The following is a 22,223-nucleotide window of genomic DNA, read 5'->3' as shown; positions in this document are numbered from 1 at the left end:
CTGGCCCCGCGCTCCTCCCCTCCTGTTTTCTTCCTTCATCTTGGTATTTTTTACTCTGATTGGGCTGTTTTCTTTTGCAGGAGTTTAAACACCACTTCGGTCTCTTTGTACAGATGTGTTCTACCCCCCTCGCCCCCTCATCCCTGACCTCTACTCTGATTTGGGGAGCTCCTCCAACCACCTTATAGGCAAGACTGTCTTTCCCCTCAGCCCGTACATCCCGCTCCCCCATCAGATTGGGACAAGTCTCATCTCCTCCCTTGGGTTGGACCCAGGGCTGTGGCCGCCCTCACGACGGATGGGGGGAGGGCAGAGTGACACGCTCGCTGACAGACCAAGGCGATGCTCTGAGGGGAGTGGGCCAGCAGCCGCAAAGGTGCAGCCTGTGCCAGGTGGGCCTTGCCAGCTGGCGCTATTTTTAGAAGCCATGTTTGCAAATTCCGTGTTAATAGTGTCTCTGTCCAAGCTCTGGCTCCCAGGGCTTAGGGAGGGAAAGAGTCTTTGAGAAACCCTCCCTCCCTCCTTGTTCTTCTCCTCCTCCTCATTAGTGTGCTTCTCCTCACAGGTGCCTGGGATCAGTGGGGGACTCCCATCCAGGTCGGAGCCCTCCCCAGCCAGCCATCTGCAGACACAGGGCAAATGGGGGGTGGATGTGGGGGGAAGGGAGGTGGAGAGGCTTACAGCTCAGGTTGTTAGAGGCCCAGTCTCAGAGGGGGAGGTCCCCAGATACAGGACCCCCTCTGTCAGCGCTCATGTCACTGGATGGAAATTGTCAGTTGCCTGGCCTGTCACCACCCCACCCCACCCGGGGGGGTGGAACTCAGGCCCCCACCAGGCTCCGCATCTCTCTGATGGCACCCACCCTCACCCTAAGTCCCCTGCCAGGTCTTCACTGAGCCTGTTCTGGCCTAGGCTGAGCCCTGATCCTGAGGCACCAGAGGAAATACTACTCAATCAGGGTATCTTCCCAGGGTCAGTTCATGAAGGGAGGGGACTCGGGGCAGAGAGCTAAGCAAGGCCCATACAGTGCCATCCCCAGGGGCGCCAGTCTGGCAGGGGAGGCAGCGACCCTGTGCACATCATTACCCCTGTGGTTGGAGGGGACAGCGCTCCCCACAGGGAGCTCCCCAAATTGGGGTCGGGGTCAGGGCGTGGGGTGGGACGTTACCGAAGGAGAAGCTGTGGGTGCTGAGAGTACAACCTGCTTAGCACTGACAACTGAAGGATGAGTAGAGGGCAGGTGAAAAGTGGGTGGAAGGGACATCCACGTGGTGGGAGCAAGTTCTCATCACAGGAGACCCTGGTGTAAAGGCCCACAGCGTGAGCCTACGGTTCAGTGATTCTGTGACCTGAGCGGCCAGGGGATCCTTCCAAACACAGGGGCTCCCAAGGAGGAGGCTCTGGTCTCCTCTCCCTGGTGCCCACCGACCCACACAGACCTGCACCCCTGCAGGCACACACACTACCCCATCCCACCCCACCACCCAGTACAGCCCAGGATGGGAGGTGCCTCCCAGCAGGGCAGTTCCACTGGTGCATACGCCGGGGATCCTAGAGACCCGGCCAGGAAGGGACCTCAGAGAGCCACACTGCTCCTGTTTAGGGCTCTACTTGAATACCCCAGCTCTGGGGAGCTCACTCTGACAGGCAGCTTGACAGGCAGTGAGCAGTTTCTGACCAGGGAAATTCCTCCTGCTGAAACCTACCTTCCTGTGACACTCCCAGCTGGCCCTAGCCCTGGTCTCCCTCTGCTGGGAGACAGCCTCCTCTAGCTTCTGGAGTCCCAGTGTTGGATTCCAGGCCTGGCTCTTTCATTTAGAATTTTGTGACCTTGGGCAAGGCACTCAATCTCTCTGGGCTCCATCTGTAAAATGGGGCTATTAACAGAGTTAGGAGAAATATAATGAAGTGGGAAAAGCTTTAGCCCAGGGCCTGGAGTACAGTAAGCGCTCAATAAATATTAATTCTTAGTGATACTACTCGGTTACCATCATTACCACGTAATAAATACATGGGGACACTGAGGCTCCGAGAGGGAAGGGACTGGTCCAAAGGGGCCCCCAGAGTGGGGTGCGTGTCAAGGGCCGTCGATCTCGAAGCAGGCCGGGCGGGGGCGGTCGGTCGTGGCCTCAGGGGCCCTCTCCCGGCTCCGGGCCCCCCCCCTTGCCGCCGGGGCACCACTCGGCTGCCGCGTTTTACGAGCAAAAACAAACACGTCCCACAAGCGGCCCCTGTGCGGCGCGGACCCGCGCCCGCCAGCACCGCCGCCGCCCGGTCAAAGCCGGCTTTGTGCCCGCCCCGCCGCCCCCGTGGCCCAGGCGATTTTAATTAGTGTCTGGGTCTGCGCCGGCTGATGGGAATCAAAGCCCCCGTTCTTCCAGCGTCCCCGCCTCCCGCCTCCCGGATCCCCCGGCCTCCGCGTACCCCTGCTGGCAGCCGCGGGAAGTGGAGCTTTCCCAGGACGCCGCCTCGAGTTCGAATCTCGCCTTTTACAGCCGAGGGACCCGGGGTACGTTCTTGGCGCTCTGAGCCTCAGTTTCCCCATTAATAATAGCACTCACCTGGTCAGCCAGCCCTTAACGTGTGGCTGGGAGGGTTTACATCCGAAAATAGCCGGGCGAGCCTTGGGACAAGGCATCAAAAACCCTTTTTAGGGGAGAGAAGGCTGAGTCTTTAAGCAAGTCGAGGTGTTCACCAGGGGAACGGAAACACCAGGGCAGCCCAGGCAGGGGGAACAGGGTCGCAAAAAGCTGGTGTGTCGCATCCTTCAGGGGTGGGCCGGGGAGATAAGGACTTTCATTTGTGTGGAAGGGGTTTGAGGAGTGAGAAGGTCAGATTGGCTCTTCGGAAAGTTCACTTGGACTGCCCTGTAAAGGAGGAGTTGAAGGGTTGGTACTTGAGGCAGTGGCTTGTGATGAGGTCGGATATGACGGGCTGAGGCAGAGGAATGGGAGGAGGGGGCCTAGAGGGGGAAGGCCCCATCATGGGCAGCGTTCTTCTATCTGAGGTTTTGACTCTTATACTCTTTTTTTAAAAATATTTATTTATTTATTTGGTCGTGCTGGGGCTTAGTTGCGGCGGGCTGGCTCCTTAGTTGCGGCACGTGAACTCTTAGTTGTGGCATGCATGTGGGATCATAGTTCCCTGACCAGGAATCGAACCCGGGCCCCCTGCATTGGGAGTGCAGAGTCTTATCCACTGCACCACCAGGGAAGTCCTAGACTCTTATACTCTTGAGGGTTTCATAAAGGGTAGCCAGGACCTTCGGGTCCACCTGGGATGCTTGTTTAAAATACCAAAACCTGGCCCTACTCCACACCTGCTGAATCACAACCTATGGCCGTAGGTCCCAGAATCCACATTTCAAACGATCCCCATGTTGATTCTCGTGGGTGAATCTGGGATGTGCAGAGGATGAATGAGCCATAGTCTGTAGGGAAAAAAATATAATCCTTGGGCCCCATTTCCCCGGCGCCGTGCCTGAAGTGGGACATTGGGCCCCACTACTGAGTCTCATTCCCCTCATAGAGCAGCATGTCCTTCAATAGACCTCGTGTCCTTGCCCATAAAATGGCACAGCCTCACTCATCCACCCTCCCTTTTTGGGCTTTGGGAGGACTAAAGGTGCCCTTTTGTGGAAAAGGCTATTAGGGGCAAGAAAACTCTAAACAGTCCCCTCTCCCACACACTGCCATTAAGCAACCTCTCTAAAGGCATTTTTGTGCACGGCTGCTGCTGCTCAACACCCTTCTGTAAATCCTAATTGCCTTCAAAATAAAATTCTGACTCCTCAGCCTAATGTTCCAAATTGGGTCCTGGCCCCATCTCCAGCCTCCTTTCTCACAGTCCCCCATCTTGGTCCGAAACAACCCTCCATCCCCACCCTGTCCCAAACAGCTGTGCTTTCCTGCTTCCTTGCCTTCGTCCCAGCTGGACATACACTTCCTCCCTCTCCCACCTCCCCCATTTTCAAATAGATAAATTCTGTCATTTCTTTATTACCCTGTTGAAGGGCTACCTCCTCCATTCCTGCCCTGCCCCACCCCACCCCTGCCTCAGTCTCCTATGAACTATTCCAGCACTCTTAAGTCCTCTGTTAAAGCACTACCTATCATCTACACTGGTTAAGATCTTGGATTTGGGAGTTTGATAAACCAGGTTTGTTGCCATGACTCTACCACCTTGTGACCTTGGGCAAGTTCCTTAACCTCTCTGAGACTCTATTTCCTCCTTGTGATTATTGAGGGGATTCAGGGATGTAGGGAAAGGGAAAGTGCTTGGGGCAGTCACTGCAGCATCATGGTTAAGACTGTGGGTTCTGAACTAGAGTGCATTGGTTTGAAACCACATTCCACCTCCACTCATTGGCAGTATGACTTTGGGTAAGATTCCTAAAATCCCTCTTTGCCTCAGTTTCCACAACTATACAATTTGGATAATATTTGTGTAGTGGATAGATCATAGGATGGCCCCCATGATTTCACACCATGTATAATCCCTCTCTTTGAGTGTGAGTGGAACCTGTGATTTGCTTGTGGCCTGTGGAGTATGGCAGAGGTGAAGGGATTTTGCAGATGTGATTAAAGTCCCAAATCAGTTGATTTTGAGTTACTTAAAAGGAAGACTATTCTGCCTAGGCCTGATTTAATCAAGTAAAAGTTCCTAAAAGAGGAACCAGACCCTCCCTGGAGTCAGAGACTCTCTGTTCCTGGCTTTTGAGAAGTAAGTTGTTATGTTGTGAGGGGGCCCATGAAAAGGGCATGTGGTGGTCTCTAGGAACTGAGAGTGGCTCCTGGCTGACAGCCAGCAAGAAAACAGGGACCTCAGTCCTATAACCACAAGGAGCTGAATTTTGCCAATAACCTGAGAATGCTTTGTAGTGGATCTTTCCCCCAGTCGAGTCTTTGATGAGACCACAGCCCCTGCTGACATGGGATTGCGGACTGGTGACACCATAAAGCAGAGAACCCAGCTAAACTGTGTCCAGACTTCTGACCTATATAAACTGTGAGATAATAAATGTATTTTTTAAAGTATAGTTCATGTACAGTATTATGTTAGTTTCAGGTGTACAACATAGTGATCTGACAATCAAATACATCATAAAGTGATCACCATGACAAGTCGAGTAACCATCTTCCACCATACAAAATTATTACAGTATTATTGACTATATTCCTTATGCTGTAGATTATGTCCCTGCAACTTATTTATAACTGGAAGTTTGTATCTCTTAATCCCTCTCACCTATTTTGCCCAATGCCCCGCACATAATAAATGTGTTTGTTTTTTTTTTTTTTTTTTTATTTATTTTTTTTTTTTTATTTATTTATGGCTGTGTTGGTTCTTCGTTTCTGTGCGAGGGCTTTCTCTAGTTGTGGCAAGTGGGGACCACTCTTCATCGCGGTGCGCAGGCCTCTCACTATCGTGGCCTCTCTTGTTGCGGAGCGCAGGCTCCAGACGCGCAGGCTCAGTAATTGTGGCTCACGGGCCTAGTTGCTCTGCGGCATGTGGGATCTTCCCAGACCAGGGCTCGAACCCGTGTCCCCTGCATTGGCAGGCAGATTCTCAACCACTGCGCCACCAGGGAAGCCCAATAAATGTGTTTTAAGCTGCTAAATTTGTGGTAGTTTGTTACTCAGCCTAGAAAACTGATAGTATCCACTTTATAGTGTTCTGGTAAAGATTAAATGAGGTCACCAAGGTAAAGCCTTAGCCTGTTCCCAGGCTCATGGGAGATGCTCAGTAAATGGTTGTGATTAGTTGCCATTGTTATTATGCTTAGAGTATAGCACTTTACAAAATTAAGTTTTTAATCATCAACTTATTAATTAGTGCATTAAAAAAGTAGAATTTGCAAGCAGGAAACCTAGACTTGAGCAAACTTGCTAGGAGACCTTTACCTTGCTGGGTTATGTCTGTTAGGATGCTTTAGGCTGCAAGTACAGAAGCCTGACCAGTGGTCACTCTCTTAGGTTGGAATTCCTAGAAGCAGAACTTGAGACAAGGAGTCATATGAAAGCGATGTATTAGGAACTATTTCCAAGACAAACCAGTAGTAGGGAAGTATAGAAATGGGGCCAGGAGGGCAAGTATTATATCAAGCCAAGTCCCCCAAGGGGGAATTTTGGCTCCATCTTGCAAAGGAGCTCTGGGGATAGTACAGATCACTCCTCAGAGCTGTACAGATCAGTGCAAGGCAGCTGGAGGACTGACACCTCCATACTATTCCATCATTGGTTAAGGGGCACCTTTGAGTGGGTGGGGGTGTAAATTCCCACACTCACAGGCAAAGTGGGCTCCAGCAGCCTGCGGGCGGTCTTCGGACAAGGAGAAGCCGATGCTGGCTGTTGGGAGTGAAAGCACATTGGAAGCCAGCATCTATGAAAATATTAAAGGGTCATTGGCAGTACTGCTACAGCAGCCTAAGCTATGAGGATATATGTTGTTTTCTTAACAACAAAAAAAAATGTAGGTGATCCCCAGATTGTCTCAGTGTGGGTCATCGGTGTCATTGAGGATTCTGTTCTCTACAGCCTTCTTTAGCATTGCTGGCTTCCATAATCCTTGGCCTCATGGTCACAAGATGGCTGCTGCAGCTCCATGTCTCATGTCCTTAAACGATAGCATTTGAAGCAGGAAGCAAAGGGAGGGCATCAGCAAAAAGGCTTTCTCCTCATGTGACTCTCTACTATGCAGAGGAAAATCTCCCCCCACCCCCCCACCCCACCAGAAATGGGGTCATGGGCTCAGCCCTAGACCAGTAACCGGCAGAGGGGTGTTGGGTTGCCAAAGCTGACTTAAGTCAGTCATGGTTCACTCCAGATGCTGAGCACCTATCCAGATGGGGTTCTGTTAGCAAAGAGGAGGTTGGGGAATGGCTACTAGGTGGGCAACCAACAGTATCTGCCATAGAACATCACTTTTCCTCATTTGCAAAAGAGTAATTTTGGTACTTGCCTCTGATATTTATAGTGAAGATGAAATGAGCTGATTTTTTTCCTTTTTTGCTGCACTGCATGGCATGCGAGATTTTAGTTCCCCCACCAGGGATCGAATCTGTGCCCCCTGCAGTGGAAGCATGGAGTCTTAACCACTGGACCACCAGGGAAATCCCCAGAAATGAGCTGATTTTAATTGCTATGTATGTTCACACCATTTCTTCTCTGCTGCACTGTGAGCTCACTGAAGGTAGAGGTCATGTCTCACTCACCTTTGCTTCCCTTGATTCTACCCTCTAAATGGTGCTGAACCCCATCGACTTCTCTCCATCTCTATTGTCACACCCTAGTCCTTACTGCCATCATCTCTCTCATGATAGTTGAGATAAATTACTCATGGATGGCTTTGCTTCCATTCTTGGCTCCCTCCAAGGCTTTTTCTCCCACAGAAGCCTGAGAGATCTTTGTAAAACACAAATCTGATTGAGTCACCTCCTTGCTGAAAACACTTCCAGGCAAAAAAAAAGAAAAACAAAAAAGGGGTGATATTCAGAATTATTACTGATTTGGAATAGGCTCTGGGCAATCAGAATAGGTGCCAGCATTGACAGCCATGTGAGGGTATCCTCCCTGAGCACCATTCCTGTTCTGAGGACCCTGGAAGAGCTGGCCTCTGCCTACCTCTCCTGGATTTTCTCTAGAGGCTGTTGCCGCCACTCTCTGCTGCCTGTACCACCTGCCTCCACTGCCCAGCCCAACCGTCTTGCCAGGCTGGTCTGCTTGCACTCCCTGAATGTACCACTCTTACTTGTCTCCAGGCCTCTGAACATGCTCTTTCCTGGGACTGGAATGTGATTTCCCCACTTTCTCTGGCTGCTTCCTTAAAGTCTCTACTTAGGTATCCCCTCTTCCAGGATGCTTTCTCTGAAACCCCTCTCCTCATCACCATGGTCTCTCACAGCACCCGCCCCCCGCCCCCCACCGTGCTTTCTTCTATCAGAGTGCTTGTCACTCTCAATTGTCATGTTTATGTCTTTCTCCCTCACCAGACTGGGATCTCTTTGAGGGTACATTGGGACACAGAGGACCATTGCATCACCGGTGCTGGTAGTAATGGGTGGTGATAGTGGTGGTGGTGATGGTGGAGGGCAGGACAACCCTTAGGCCCAGGCAAGGGGGACCCCATCCTGGGCCACACCCTCTAGAGGGCCCCAGTCTGACCCTCTTTCAGCTGCACCCCTACCCATATAGCACAAGGAATCTGTGGGATCAAAAGGATGTGTGCCCCCACCCCCGACTTTAGACCAGGGAACCCAGGGCCCTGGTATTCTCTGCCCAAACAGCCTGAGTCTGCTTCCAGGACTGTGCAGTCCTCTTCCCTAGGTCTGTTCTCTAAGCCTGAGGGGTAGTTTGCCTGGGGAGGGGGGGAGGGTTTGGATGAAACTTGGACATTTTTCTAGTTATTATTGCTACATAACAGATCACTCCAAAACTTAGCTTAAAACAACTATTTTGGGAGGGAATTTTAAATATCTTTTATTGAAATATAGTTGATGTATAATATTATGTTAGTTTCAGGTATACTACATAATGATTTGACATTTGCATACATTATGAAATGTTTACCACGATAAGTCTAGTAACCGTCTGTCCTCATATAAAATTATTACAATATTTGGACTGTATTCCTTATGCTGTATATTACATAATAAATAAATATCATTTATTGTATAACTAGAGGTTTGTACCTCTTAATCCTCTAAACCTGTTTTGCCCACCACCCACTTCCCTCCCTTCTGGCAACCACCCATTTGGTCCCTGTATCTATGAGTCTGTTTTTGTTTTGTTTGTTTTTTTAGAATCCGCATATAAATGAGTTCATGTGGTATTTATCTTTCTCTGACTTATTTCACTTAGCATAATACCTTCTAAGTCCATTCATGTTGTCAGAAATGGCAAGATTTCATTCTTTTTCATGGCTGAGAAATATTCCTATCTATCTATCTATCTATCTATCTATATCACATCTTTATCCATTCATATGTTGATGGACACTTAGGCTGCTTCTATATCTTGGCTATTATAAATAATGCTGCATTGGTGTACATATATCTTTTTTTTTTTTTTTTTTTTTTTTTTTTTAATGTTTATCTATTATTTATTTATTTATTTGTCTATGCCGGGTCTTAGCTGTGGCACGCGGGATCTCCAGCTGTGACATGCGGGATCTAGTTCCCTAACCAGGGATCGAACCCAGGCCCCTGGCATTGGTAGCGTGGAGTCTTAACCACTGGACCACCAGGGAAGTCCCCATATATCTTTTTAAATTAGTATTTTTGTTTCTTTGGATAAATATAATACCTAGAAGTGGAATTGGTGGTTCATATGGTAGGTCTAGTTTTAATTTTTTGAGGAAACGCCATAATGTTTTGCATAGTGACTGCACCAATTTACAATCCCACCAACAATGCACAAGGGTTCATTTTCTCCACATCCTTGCCAACACTTATTGTTTGTTGTCTTTTTGATAATAGCCATTCTGACAGTTGTGAGGTGATATCTTATTCTGGTCTTGATTTGCATTTCCCTCATGATTAGTGATGCTGAGCATCTTTTCATGTGTCTGCTGGCCATATGTATATCTTCTTTGGAAAAGATGACTATTCAGATCCTCTGCCCATTTTTTGATTGGGTTGTTTCTTTTTTTGATGTTGAGTTGTATGAGTTCTTTGTATATTTTGGATATTAACCCCTTATCAGATGTATCATTTGCAAATATCTTCTTCCATTCACTTATGCTGCCATTTCATTTTGTTGATAAATTCCTTTGCTGTGCCAAAGCTTTTTAGTTTGACGTAGTCCCATATGTTTATTTTTGCTTTTGTTTTCCTTGCCTGAGGAGACATATCCAAAAAAATACTGCTAAGATCGATGTCATAGAGCGTACTGCCTATGTTTTCTAGGAGTTTTATGATTTTAGGTCTTACACTTAAGTCTTTAATCCATTTTTAGTTTATTTTTGCATATGGTGTGAAAAAGTAGTCCAGTTTGATTCTTTTGCATGTAGCTGTCCAGGTTTCCCAGCTGATGTCTTTTCCCCATTGTATATTCTTGCCTCCTTTGTTGTAGGTTAATTGCCCATATAAATGTGGGTTCATTTTGGGGCTATTCTGTTCCATTGATCTATGTGTCTGTTTTTGTGCCAGTACCATACTGTTTAGATTACTGTAGCTTTATAGTGTAGTCTGAAATTAGGAAGCATGATACCTCTAGCTTTGTTCTTCTTTCTCAAACTTGTTTTGGCTATTTGGGGTATTTTGTGTTTCAATACAAACTTAAGAATTATTTGTAAAATAACTATTTTTTAATGCTTATGAATTCTGTGAGTCAGGAACTTAGACAGGGCACAATGGGGATGGTGTGTCTCTGCTCCATAATGTCTGGGGCATCAGCTGGGGAGACTCAGTAACTGGGGGCTAGAATCATCTGGAGGGGTCTTTATCTGTATATCTGATGGTTGATGCTGGTAGTTGGCTGGGAGGCCAGTTGTGGCTGTTGACTGGAGCATCCATGTATAGGCTCCCCATGTGCTCTGGGCTTCCTCACAGTATGGCGGCCTCAGAGCACTTGGATTTCTTATTTGGAGCAAGTATCTTAGTAAACAGAGACGCAGCTGCGTTGCCTTTTCTGGCCTAGCCTTGGAAGTCACCCAGCATAATCTATTGGGTTACAAATGAGTCACAGCCCACCCAGACTTAAGGGGAGGGCACATGGGCCACACCTCTCAATGAGAGGAGTATAAAAACATTTCTAGACATGTTTTAAAACCACCAAAGATATGTAGACTAGGGTATCTCCACCTAGTCTATGTGTGTTTGAGGTTCCTCATAGTTCAGGACAGAGCTGGAATGAGAAGAGAGTTGTGCCAGGAGCTAGAAGCCAGGGGGTTGGTCTTCCTGTGCTTCCATGCTCTAGCAAAGAATTCAGAGAAGTCAGAAATTTTAAAATTTGAACTTGGCCTTCCAGGTCATTAAGAGAATATGTTTGTCAAGGTAGGAAGATAGAACATATTTATTTAATGGTTTGTTAGTTTGATTTATAGCTTTTAAATATTTAGGATATGATAAATAGGCTCTATTTGTATTCCTGGCTGGGCCCTGCAAATGAGAGGGGTAGTCCTGGTGGTGGAGGTGGCAATAATGGTGGTGGCACTGGTGGTGATGGTGGTGAAAATGGTAGTGGCGATTATTCGAGGGCTCAGCATTTATTGAGCACCTACTATAGGTCAGCAGTCAACCACGTTGTACCACCATTGTCTTCATCGTCATTATTTCCCTTCCTTCTCTCCTTTCCTTCTTCAATAAGTACGTATTATTAGGGCTATGCTAGGGGCTGGGAATACAAAGATAACCACCATGTGGTCTCTGGCTCAAGAAGCTTACTGACCAGTGGGAGAAAGGCTCAGGAACAGATCACTGCAGTACAAAAGGATGAATTCAATTACAGAAGAGTGTGCAATACTGGGGCAGCAGAGGGAACCAGGGAGGGCTATTCTGAGGAGGGCTTAAAGTCTAAGCTGGACCACTATAGGCAGAAAATAGGGAAAAGCATTCTAGAAAGTGGGAACAGCATGTTTAAGGTGTGGAAGAGAGGACACTGGCTTAAGAAATGGTCTGAAGGTGTAGCAGTGGCAGCCTGGGAACAGGGATTCCTTTTGTGACCATGTGTGTGCTGTCCACCCCCTTATTTGGGGAACTGCTCCCCCAGTCCAATCATATGATTCTAATACCTCCTTCCTGATCACCCAAGATGGACCAATCCAAGTTCTCCCCGAGAATCTCTCTGTTGGAATTGGAAGGGAAGAACCTTTGTATCTTATCTAATTGAGAGCTATCAGGATGCTGAGCAGTGCACGGTATATCTGCTTCTTGAAAGAGCTGGTTGGAAAGAAATTGGTGATAGGCAGGGAGCAACAGAGAGAGAACATCCTGATGGTGTCGGATCCTGTGATCCAGGTGTTCCTAGAGCCCACACCCATCCCAACTTGATCAGGTGGGGCAGCAAACCGGACCCTGGGATGCAGCTGGAAGAAAAAGTGGGGGAATTAGGGCTGAAGAGGCAGCAGGAATCAGATCCTGAAGGGCCGGGAGAGGAAGTTTCAGTGCTATTCTGAGGGCAGAGGGAAGCCATTGAAGGAGGGGCTTAATGGAGGGGAGACAGGGTAAGATTTGTATTTTTAAAAGATCATTCTGGTTTGATAGGTAAGACTTGCTAGGAAGGGGAAAGCGTGGAGAGGAGAGGCTGGTGGCAGGGGAGCTGGCGAGAAGACAGATCTCATCCTCATCCCGGACATCATGGGGCAGAGGGAGAGGGCAGACTTTGGGGTCAGACCCTGCAGGTTCCAGTCACAGCTCCAACTCTTCATTGCTGTTTGACTTTGGGCAAGTTATGTGGGCTCTGTTTTGTGCCAGGGATGGAAGAAGGTGGGGAGAGACATTAGGTGTCATGTGGTCATTCAAACAGCCTTGAGCTGGGGACCAGAGATCCAGGTCCTAACTCCCATTATAGAAGGTCTGAGATAACCCCTGTGCACAGAAACCCACAACCCCCCAGCCCCTCCCAACTTCAGCCAACCTCCTAAGGCGCTTCCTGTTCATCTTCCACGAACTGACCCTGTGGGTGAAGAAGGCAGGCAGTGGGTGTCTTCCAGGCACCAGGGTGAAGGGAAGGAGGGTGGCCGGGCCTGCCCTGGAGAGAGATGCCATTGTGCCTGGTGGGGCCCCAGGCCTTCCTTCACCCCCAGGCCAGTCCCAAACCACAGGCCATGTCCTGTTTCTCAGAAATACTGCCATTTCCCAGAGCCCAGGGTTTGTTGGGGGACAGGGGGAGGTGGCTTCACAGCTGCTGGAGGAGGAGGAGGAGGAGGAGGAGGAGGAGGAGGAGGAGGAGGAGGGAGCCTCTCCAGGAAACCTGGAGGCCAGGCTTGGCCTCATAATAGGATGATCAAGTTTAGGGGCCAGGAAGCTACCTGGGAAGGTTGAGTGGAGCAGAGCCTGCACCTGCTCCAGCCCAGGACCTGGCCCCTCCAGTGCTCTGGGATCCATGAGGGTGCAGAATTCCAGACCTCAGCTGGAATCCAAGCCTTCCATTTACTAATGTGTGATCTTAATTAGGTCACTTCCTCTCCCTGAGCCTTAGTTTCCTCATCTCCATAATGTGGTTGACACGCCCCACCTCATTGGGTTGTTCCGGGGATTAGACGAGACAACGGACTTGACCGTGCATGTGGGAGGGGATGTCCCTACTTCATCCAGAGCCCAGCCTGGCCACCAAGATAGTGGATCCCACAGGACTGCCTGCTGCAGTCTCAGAGAGCCCCATCAGGGATAGAGCTGGACAGCCCCAGGAGACCACCGCATCCCTCTCCCCCGTCACACTCATGGGGAGACCCAGGGTTATGCAACGAGTTAGTGGCTGAGGAAGAATGGATTTTAACTTGTCCCTAAATCTTCCCTTCCTCCATCCTCACTCCTATTTCTTCTACTTTTCCCTCTCCTGTGAGGTCTCCTCATCAGCAAGACTTGCTTACATCTCTCCCGCCTGAAAAACCCCCTTCTTCCATCTCATGTTCACTGCCAGCCACTGCCCTGCCTCTCTCCTCTCCTTTACCACCCAAGTTCTTCAAAGGCTCTTCTGTTTCCTCACCTCCCAGACACCGCCTCAGCCCTCCACAACCTGCTCCTGCCTCCCAGCTCCCCTCACATTGCCCACGGCCACGGTCACCAGAAGCCCCCTTTCCCCGCTGAGGACCCTTTCCAGGTTTCACCTATTGGACTCTCAGCCGTGCACTCTCCTGGCTTGTCTCTCGCCTCCATGCAGTTCCTTTGCTGATGCCCCGGGGCTCTGTCCTAATGACCCTTCTCTTTTCACTCTACAGGCCAATGTCTCCCATCTCCTGGCGTTAGTTACCACCTGCAGGCCAACAGCTCCCAAATCCTTGTCTCTGGTCCAGCCTCCTCTCCAGACCATAATATACCCAAAGGGCTGGGGTTCTCTCCTGAGACTCAGCTCAGCTGAAACTCCTGGGTTCTCCCCTCAGTCACCACGTGAGGCACCAGCTGCACCCGGACTCCCCCCTCTTCCTCAGCTCTGCCTTCTCTCCCATCCCCGTCGCCTCTCTCCTGCCCAGGCGTTGTCATCCCTTCCACGGATCCCACAGCAGCCCCCTACCTGATCTCCGCCTCTCTCCTCCACACCGTGCTTCACCCAGCAGGCAGGGCCAGCTTTCTAAACCACAAATCTGACCAAAGCACTGAAACCCTTCCAGGGCTCTCTGCTGCCCTCAGGATGATGCCAAAGCTTCTCGGCTGGGCATTCAGCCTCACCTCCCTCTGCTCTTTGCCTCACATTTTATTATCCAGCAACAGTGAGCTGTTTGTGGTTCTCCTTGTAAGATGCTGCTTTTCGTCTTCCATGAAGCTGTCTCTTCCTGTACCACTGTCCCACCCCCCTCTCCCTGCCTCCACCTTTTCTTCTAACTCCTGCTCATCCCTCAGAGCTAGCTGAAGTGTCCTCCATCTGGGCAGGGGCTGTGGTCCCCACAGCCCTGCTGTCACAGCCCTTGTACTCATGGTGTTGTGAGGCCTCATCTCCTGCTCAAGAGTCTGGCTCCCTAGGGACAGGCAGGGCCATATTGGTTCCTTACACAGTGTCAGTCATCTAGCACAAGGCCTAGGCCAATGTAGATCAGAAAGTGTTTTATGAATGAATACAGGGAAGGAGAAGACAACTCAGAGTGATGTAAAGCCCTGGGAGAGCTGCTTAGAGATTCCCAAGGCAAGCCTTATGGTGACACACTCAGAAAAGTCTGGACCAAAGTCCGGAGGTGCTGACGGGCTGAACATGCTCCCATGGTGGGAAAGATCTGGGGTGAACATCACAGGCTTCAGATAAGTCCATCAGAGAAACCAGGAAGGCAGTTGGCCTGCAACACCAGGAAAAGTATACAGGGAAGTCATTCCTGTCCTGAGGCCCCGGAGATGCCTCTGATTACAGAGCCTTGCCTTCAACCCCATTCTCCAGCCGAGGGGAGGGGACCCTGTGCAGGAGCAGGGGTGGGGGTGGCGTGGCAGGAAAAGCCCCACTGAGCAGGAGACATCTGAGCTAGGTTGAAGGATGACCAGTTCATGGTGTGAATGGCTGGCTCCTATGCTTTAAATTCAGGAGGCTCAGAAGCCATGCCTGGACTTCCAAGTTAACCCCACGTGGTGCGCAAACAAGGCCAGAATGACGAGTCTTCTCCAGGAGGGACAGGCAGAGGCTGGGAGGAGCTGGATGTCTTTTGACTCAGAGGATGAGGGGGAGATTCCAACCATGTTCCTCAAACCCCAGCCTCTCAAACCAGGCCCCCTGGGAGCTGGCAGAGGGAGTTTGGGGAGGGTGATACCCATCCCTGCTCAGTAAGGGCAGCATTGGGAGGCTGCTTAGACGACTTCCCAGACCTCAGACGCCCAGGTACAAGACCAGGGCTCGGAGCAGAGCCCTCTAAGTGGCTGCAGGTGGCAGAATCCAACCAAAAGGCCACTTGACACTGTCTCTCCACGGCTTCCAATCAGGCTTGGGGTGGGAGTGGGCGTGGCCGTGGGATGAGAGCACAGGTCTAGGAGTCAGTAGGTCTGAATTCTGGTTCTGGCTTCACCACTCATCACTGTGAGGCTTTGGGGAAGACAGTGGCCGATCCTGAACCTCTTGTTTTCTCCTCTCTAAAATGGGGGTAATTCCTATACTAGTTCACCTTAAGTAGACTCATGGGCATTAAAACATCTTTGAAATGGCAAGGAATTGTACACGCGGGCAGGATAAATTACTGATGTTGTCTTTAATTGTAACTGTTAGGCTTTCTTCCCAGACCGTGGTGCCAGGGTTGGCAATCTGACTGCCAAGTCTTGGAAATCCTCTGAGGTGAGAATATTTGGGTTTATAACATTGGTCACGGTGGAACGGGGACGAGTGCTAGCTTGGAGCAAGAGACGAGGCATCCAATTCCAAATCTGCTACCACCCTGCTCTGTGGCTTCAGGCAGATTACTGCTCCTCCCTAAACTCAGCGTCCTCATTGTAAAGTGTAGCTGACAATTGTAAGGATCCCTGGAATATCTGCTGGGAAAGCACTTTGAGGCTCCATGCACCCCCCTCCGCTGGCTAACTCCAGTCAGTCCCCCTTCCTAGGCTCACTGCCAAAGAGCTATGGGAGGGGGACGGCCCACAAAAGCAGGAGGCGCCGTAGTTGGGGGCTGGGCACAGAAGCAGCACAGAGCAGGGGAGAGGCCACGATGGCAGACAAGGGTCTGCGTCAGAAGGCTGGGGGAACTAGCCCTGGCTCTCATAACAACTCACCGTGAGGACACGGGCCAGTCTCTGCCCCTTCTGCCTCAGTTTCCAGCCCGGTGAAATGGGGATAACCACAGTTCTCACAGTGACTGCCTGCCTGCAGTCACTGTGAGAGCACGTGGAGACTGGATATGGACTCAGCAGGCAGGGTTGAGGGGTAATGCAACTTCTTATTTATTAATATATAACAACAAAAATAATAAAGCTCACATCTGCAACTGTTCAGGTCTTTGCTATAAGGTCTTGGTCACTTTGTCTGGACTGGCCGTGACCTTCAGCTCCGGGGTCTGGGCTAGGAAGACGTTCCAGTGACCTGCATGGAGAAAAGAGGAAGAGTCGCGTGTGTGTGTAGGGGTGTGTGCTGTATGTGTATGTGCAGGGGTGTGTGTGTGTGTGTGTGTGTGTGTGTGTGTGTGTGTGTGTGTGTGGTGTGTGTGTGTGCATGCATGTGCACAGCAGAGACAGGGTGACTGGGGTGGGGCAAACTTAGGACAACGAGGACTGTGTAGCCTGGGTTTGGAGCCCACAGGGAGGAGGGAGGTGGGGACCCCATCACACCCCAAATCCCAAAGGGTTCTGACACATGACCCCGCCTTCAAACAACCAACACGTGTGGGCCGGGCTGGTACCCTGACTCCTGTTGGTGACCCTCCCATCTGTGACTTCCTCTCCCCCACCTGAAGACCCACCTGGGTCCATCTTCCTCAGGGGAGTGTAGAGCAACTTAAGGGCATCAGAAGGAACGTGGTTAGAAGGTTTCAGTGGGAAAGGCTCCAGTGGAGAGACGCTAAGCAGCACCAGGATTTAGGGGCTCAGAGCCCCACCTCTGACAGCCCTGTCTCCCTCACCCCCAAGACCAAATCCAGCTGGCTCTGCTTTACCTTCCCGCTCCCAAGCTCCCGAGAGCGTCTGAGTTGGGAAATCTCTGGCCCAGACGCCCACTGGATTCCTGTGCCGGGAACTGACGTCTGTGGCTGACAGCCGCCCTCCTCCCGGCACCAGCAGCCTGGAACTCCCCAGGAGGCCCCAGCTTCTAGCCCGGCTCTCTTCCCAGGCCCCAGTCCTCAGCCCAGGGTCCCACCTTTGTGGGTGCCAGTGAGCAACCGGAAGTTCTGTGCCTCTTTCTGGAAGTCTTGCTTCCTGACTTTCTTGATCTGAATCAAGTGGAAGATTCCTGAGGGCAGAGACAAGGGCGTGAGCAGGAAAGGCAGGGTGTGTGGTCAGTGAAACAGGGTGACTTAGACCTGGGACAGACCCCGTCACCTCCCTCCCCTCCCCCTTTCTGACCAGACACCAAATCCTATGGACTAAATTCCCTAAATATTTTGAATCTGTTCTCCCATCCCCACTGTCACCCTTCCCATTCAGGCCCCATCATGCCTTGCCTGGGTCACTGCACTAGACTTCTGACCCCTTTAACCCCACCTCTAATCTATGATCCTGGCTGTGGTCATTGGAAAATATGCATGTTACCCCGTCATTCCCCTTCTGTGACCCTGCTCCTGTCACCGTCACCTTCCTGCTCTCACACCACTCACCTGTCCACAATGCAGAGAGGGGGAAGGCAGGAGGGAGGGAGGAAAGAAGGAAGAAAAGCTGCCAGGCCTGTAGGGCCTGGTCAAGCTTTTTTCTGGACATAGAACGTATGATAAAAATCAATAGGTGATTTGCTTCAGACACCCAAGCACTACAGGTCAGCGTTGTAGTCTCCCTTTCAGCTCAAGGCTCAGTTTACCCCATCTCTCTGAGTGGCCTTGCCTGTGCTCCAGTCCTAATCAGCTACTTGAGGTCCCTGAGGGGGCCAAGCCTTTACATATGCTGCCCCCTCTGCTGAAACACCTTCTCCAATTGCCACAGGTGAACTCCTACTCATCCTCCCAGCCTCACCTGGGAAGTCTTCCTCGATTCTCCCTCTTCCCCCAAATAGTTATAATTTCCTCCTTGGGTTACCCACAGCTCTTGGCTTCTGTTTGTGATTGTTCCTATCTCTAATGTGCTATCATTGTGTCTGCTCTTGCCTCCCTTACCAGACTGGGAACTCGGGGAGGGTGTTCCTCTTGGGTTCCCCGCACCTGGCCCACATTAGGCATGCTGAATGAATGAATGAATGAATCCATGGATGGATGGATAAGCAAATATATGTGTACCCTGTGTAGGCCAGGCCCTGAGGGGGAATGAGGTATTAGCTGGATCTCCTGATGTTTGCATCCCCTGGGGAGCACAGGCACCACACATGGCGCTGAGGCCCTGAGCACATGGGCTCTGATGTCGTGCCGGCTGTTACCACCGGGGTCTGTGGCCAGAAAGAACAGATGTGACAGCAAGACCTCTGCTAGGCCAGCACCGCCCTCAAGAAAACCAAGAACTGGCCTTGCTTATGGGAATCCAAGTGGGATCCCACCGAGGGGAAGAGACAGCACTGGTCCTGGGACTGAGGCCCAGGAAGCTGGGAATGCCCAGCACTGTCTTCAGGCCCCCCAGTCCAGATGCCAAGGACCAGAATATGGGAGAGACTTGCTCCAAAGGCCCAGGCCACATCACAAGCATGAGATGGGGACAGGTCCTGGTGCTCCAGTCCTGCCACTGCACAAACCCCCAAACACAAATTGGAGAGGTAACGGGGATGAGGGCAGGTCCCCACGCTGTTGCCTATAAAGCATGATTGAAAGGTCTGAGATCTTGGGCCTGGAATCAAGAGCTTGCCTGAGGGTCATGGTTGTGCCTCTTGCTCTTTGAAGGGCGTGCCAGGCCTGAGAGTGGCTGGGCTCTGTGTGTCCCGGGCAGAGGTGGCAGTGGTGGGCGAGTTCCAAGAGATAGGACAGGCTTAGCTTAGTGTGAAGAACCCTCTCTGGGTAGAGCCATGCCCAGAATGGCAAGTGAACGACCTGTCTGGAGGTGGGGAGGGGGTGTGTGCAGTCAGGGGCTAGAGACCATCAGGGAGGCTGCAGGGGGACTTCCTTCCTGGGGTTGGGGGAGGAATTGAGACCCCTGAGGTCCCTTCTACTCTGAAATTCTAGACTCTAAAAAGCCCTTTAACCCTGCGCCAACTCTCTGCTCAGACTCTGGGCCTGGGGCTGGTCCCACTGTGGTGTGGCCTCAGCCCAGCTTTCAGCATTCACCTGCTCACTTTGTGTCCAGGCCAATTGCCCTCTTCCTCTCCTGGCCCCCAAGGCCTGCTGTTTCCACTTGTCTGGGTGAGGAAACAGGAAAGATTTCCCACTGACGATCAGACCTTGGGAGAGTTTGTTTTGACTTTCACAGTCTGGGACAGGGAGGTAACAGACAGGGAGGCTGATGGGGCATTTCAGGCACCCAGAGGCTCAGGAGATAGCGGGGCGGGGGTGGGGGAAGGTTTGCTAGTGACAGGATGGCAGGGCCTGGCATTGTGAAGTTGAAGAGTCCTCCCCACCTTGTTCCTTTTTGCTGGGCCGCCTGGTAATGAGATTTTGCCTTGAGCTATCATGCCTCCTTCTCTGCCATCCTGGGCCTTCCTTAGGCCCTTCCCTAAAAGCATAAGGTTACCTTTGTGGAGGCGGCACTGGGGACAGTAAGACCTGGGTTTGAATCTTTGCTTTACTGTTTAAACCGTGTGGTTTTGAGCAAGTCATTTTACCTCTCAGACTCAGTTTTCTTATCTGCAAAATGGGGCATTAATACATACCCTTCAGCTTTCTTATATGTGGGTGAATTGAAGCACATTATATATAGTACCTGCTAAATACCAATCACAGAGCACCAGGCATGTAAACATGGGCTCTGGCACCAGAGTTTGAGGCTGTCACTGTCGGCCTGCCTGTAGTGTGCCCCTCTTGCCTTTCTAAATCCTGTCCAGCTCAGGCCCATCCTCCACAAAGCCTTCCCTGACCAGCTCAGCTCCCAGGGAGCTCTTCCTGCACCCAGGGCACAGAGCCATGAGGTCCTGAGGACAGAGCCTGGGCCTGTTACTCTCTTTGGTCACAGAGGGGTGGGAGGAGGCCCAGCATAAACATGCAGCCCCACCTGTCCAGGGAAAGATGGAATCTCAAGGCTCAAAACAATCATGAAGGTTATTGAACTTACTCCTCAGCCAGTGGCCAAATCCCCACCCAGCCCTTGCTTGCACACTTGCGTGAATGGAACTTGCTTCCTCCCTTCCACTGCAGGAAGGCTTTATGGTTGAGAAGGTGCTTCCTCTCATTAACTGAAACCTGCCTCTCTGCAATTCTAACCAACTGATGAGGCGGGATAAGAAGGAGGCTGACATTTTTAGCACTTACTATAGGTCAGGGGTGGTACCTATATTCTTTCATTTAATCCTCCAAAACCCCTTCTCCCCCATTAACAGAAGAGAAATCTGAGGCCCAGAGAGGTCAAGTGATTGCCCAAGGCCACACAGCTAAGAAATGGCAGAGCCGGGATTCAAACCCAGGTCTGTCTGATTCCAAAGCCCCTGCTTGTTGTTCTGACCCTTGTGGTCACTGAGAACACAACTGCTCCCTCTGCCTGGGGCAGTCCTTCAGAGCCATGAAGCCAGCGGTCCTGTCCCCCTGAGTCTTCTCTTCTCCAGGCTGAACAGCTCCGCTTTCTTCGTCCATTCCTTCTACGACAGGGGGCAGAGTAGAGCAGGGAAAGAGCCGCATCTGACGTCACAAGACCTGGGCTCTAGCTCCCGTCCTCCACTTACTGGCTGTGTGGCCTTGGGCCAGGTACTTCACCTCTCTGAGCCTCAGTTTCCTCATCTGTAAAATGGGGATAATAATACCTAACTCTCAGGATCGTTGAGGATCAAATGAGATAATGAACGTGAAAGCACTTTGTAAACTCCAAAGTGCTTCACACATTGGTTGTTATTATCATTGTCATCATTCTTATTATCATCCCCTCTTTCACCACCCCCCATCTCCCCCACCTCCCCACTGCCAGCCAAACACATCAGTAAATTGACCTTAGAGCTAATTCCCAGTTAAAGGGTTTAATTTGTTTTACTCTATCCAGGGGATTTATGTTTTACAAGAAGAGCCCCGAAACTGAACTCTCGGCAATTCCCTTATCACTGAAAACTCTTGACCTTCAGTTGGCAGCCTGATGAACAGGGTGAGTTTCTCACAGAATGAGAAACATATTCTGATGTCGACTTACCTTGGAGGGATAGAATCCACCTTATAGAAAAGGCTGAATGAGACTAGCCTTGAGGATTTGAGGATGCTGTGAGGGCCCACCTGCCTGAAAAGATCTCTCCTCCCAGTCTGCTGAAAGTCTACCAATAGACAGCTCTTTGTTTTATCAGGGTAGACATTACTCTGTCCTGGCTCCTCACAAAGTGTAAAAACCCCTTTCCCCCAGGAGAGGGAGCACTTCAAGGCCCTGGCATTTCAGAGTGGGTGAGCTTATCAGAATTGTCAGATAGAATCAGTCTCCCTCTATCTCGGAATCTGGGACTCAAAGCTGGAAGGTGGCCCAAGGCAGGTCTTCCTGGGCCAGAGGCACTTGATCAACAAAACTCCCTTAACACCCTTGGCGGGTCTGGAGCAAAGGAAGGGGGACAGGCCAGAGGGGGAGTGGGCCACTGCTCACCTTTTACCAGCTTCCAGAGGTAGATCTCCACCTGATCAGAAGCCTCACGCTCGAGGGCAAAGCGACGCAGGTTGTCCGGGCTTGGGGATACTGACGTGTGGACGAGGACCCGGCCCGGCGCCTTCGGACACTTGGTGGCACTGATCTCACTGTGGTCAGGGTCTGCCTTGTCCTCTGGGAGAGACAAGGAACTTGTGAACACTCTGTTTCCCCACCCCTGGTAGCCCAGGAAGAGGGGCCACTGGTCTGACATCCCCCTCAGGGTCAATAGGATCCTTGGGAAAGTTCTGGTGCCCCTGGGAAGAGAAGGAGGTCTCTAGGGAAGAGAGAGGGGGCCTCT

The 22,223-nt window shown here is 50.9% G+C and overlaps 1 protein-coding gene across 5 annotated transcripts in view; it reads right to left on the bottom strand.

Moving 5' to 3' along the window:
• Window positions 1-13,396: 13,396 nt before the first annotated feature.
• CHRDL2 (chordin like 2) overlaps window positions 13,397-22,223 on the bottom strand; it is a 34,988-nt gene continuing 26,161 nt past the window's right edge. The window contains exons 9-13 of one of the 5 annotated variants that reach the window (XM_082477382.1): window positions 21,884-22,057; window positions 20,994-21,048; window positions 17,412-17,504; window positions 16,541-16,643; window positions 13,397-14,925 (exon numbers count right to left, since the gene is read on the bottom strand). In XM_082477382.1, coding sequence (XP_082333508.1) covers window positions 16,553-16,643; window positions 17,412-17,504; window positions 20,994-21,048; window positions 21,884-22,057 — 413 coding nt within the window. In that variant the 3' untranslated portion in view covers window positions 13,397-14,925; window positions 16,541-16,552. The other 4 variants (XM_082477384.1, XM_082477381.1, XM_082477383.1 and 1 more) reach the window with 4 other exon arrangements.

Source organism: Balaenoptera physalus, assembly GCF_965194825.1.
Source record: "Balaenoptera physalus genome assembly, chromosome: 10".
NCBI lineage: Eukaryota > Metazoa > Chordata > Mammalia > Artiodactyla > Balaenopteridae > Balaenoptera > Balaenoptera physalus.
The sequence above is the reverse complement of the archived record's forward strand: the minus strand, read 5'-3'. Positions and strand labels throughout refer to the sequence as shown.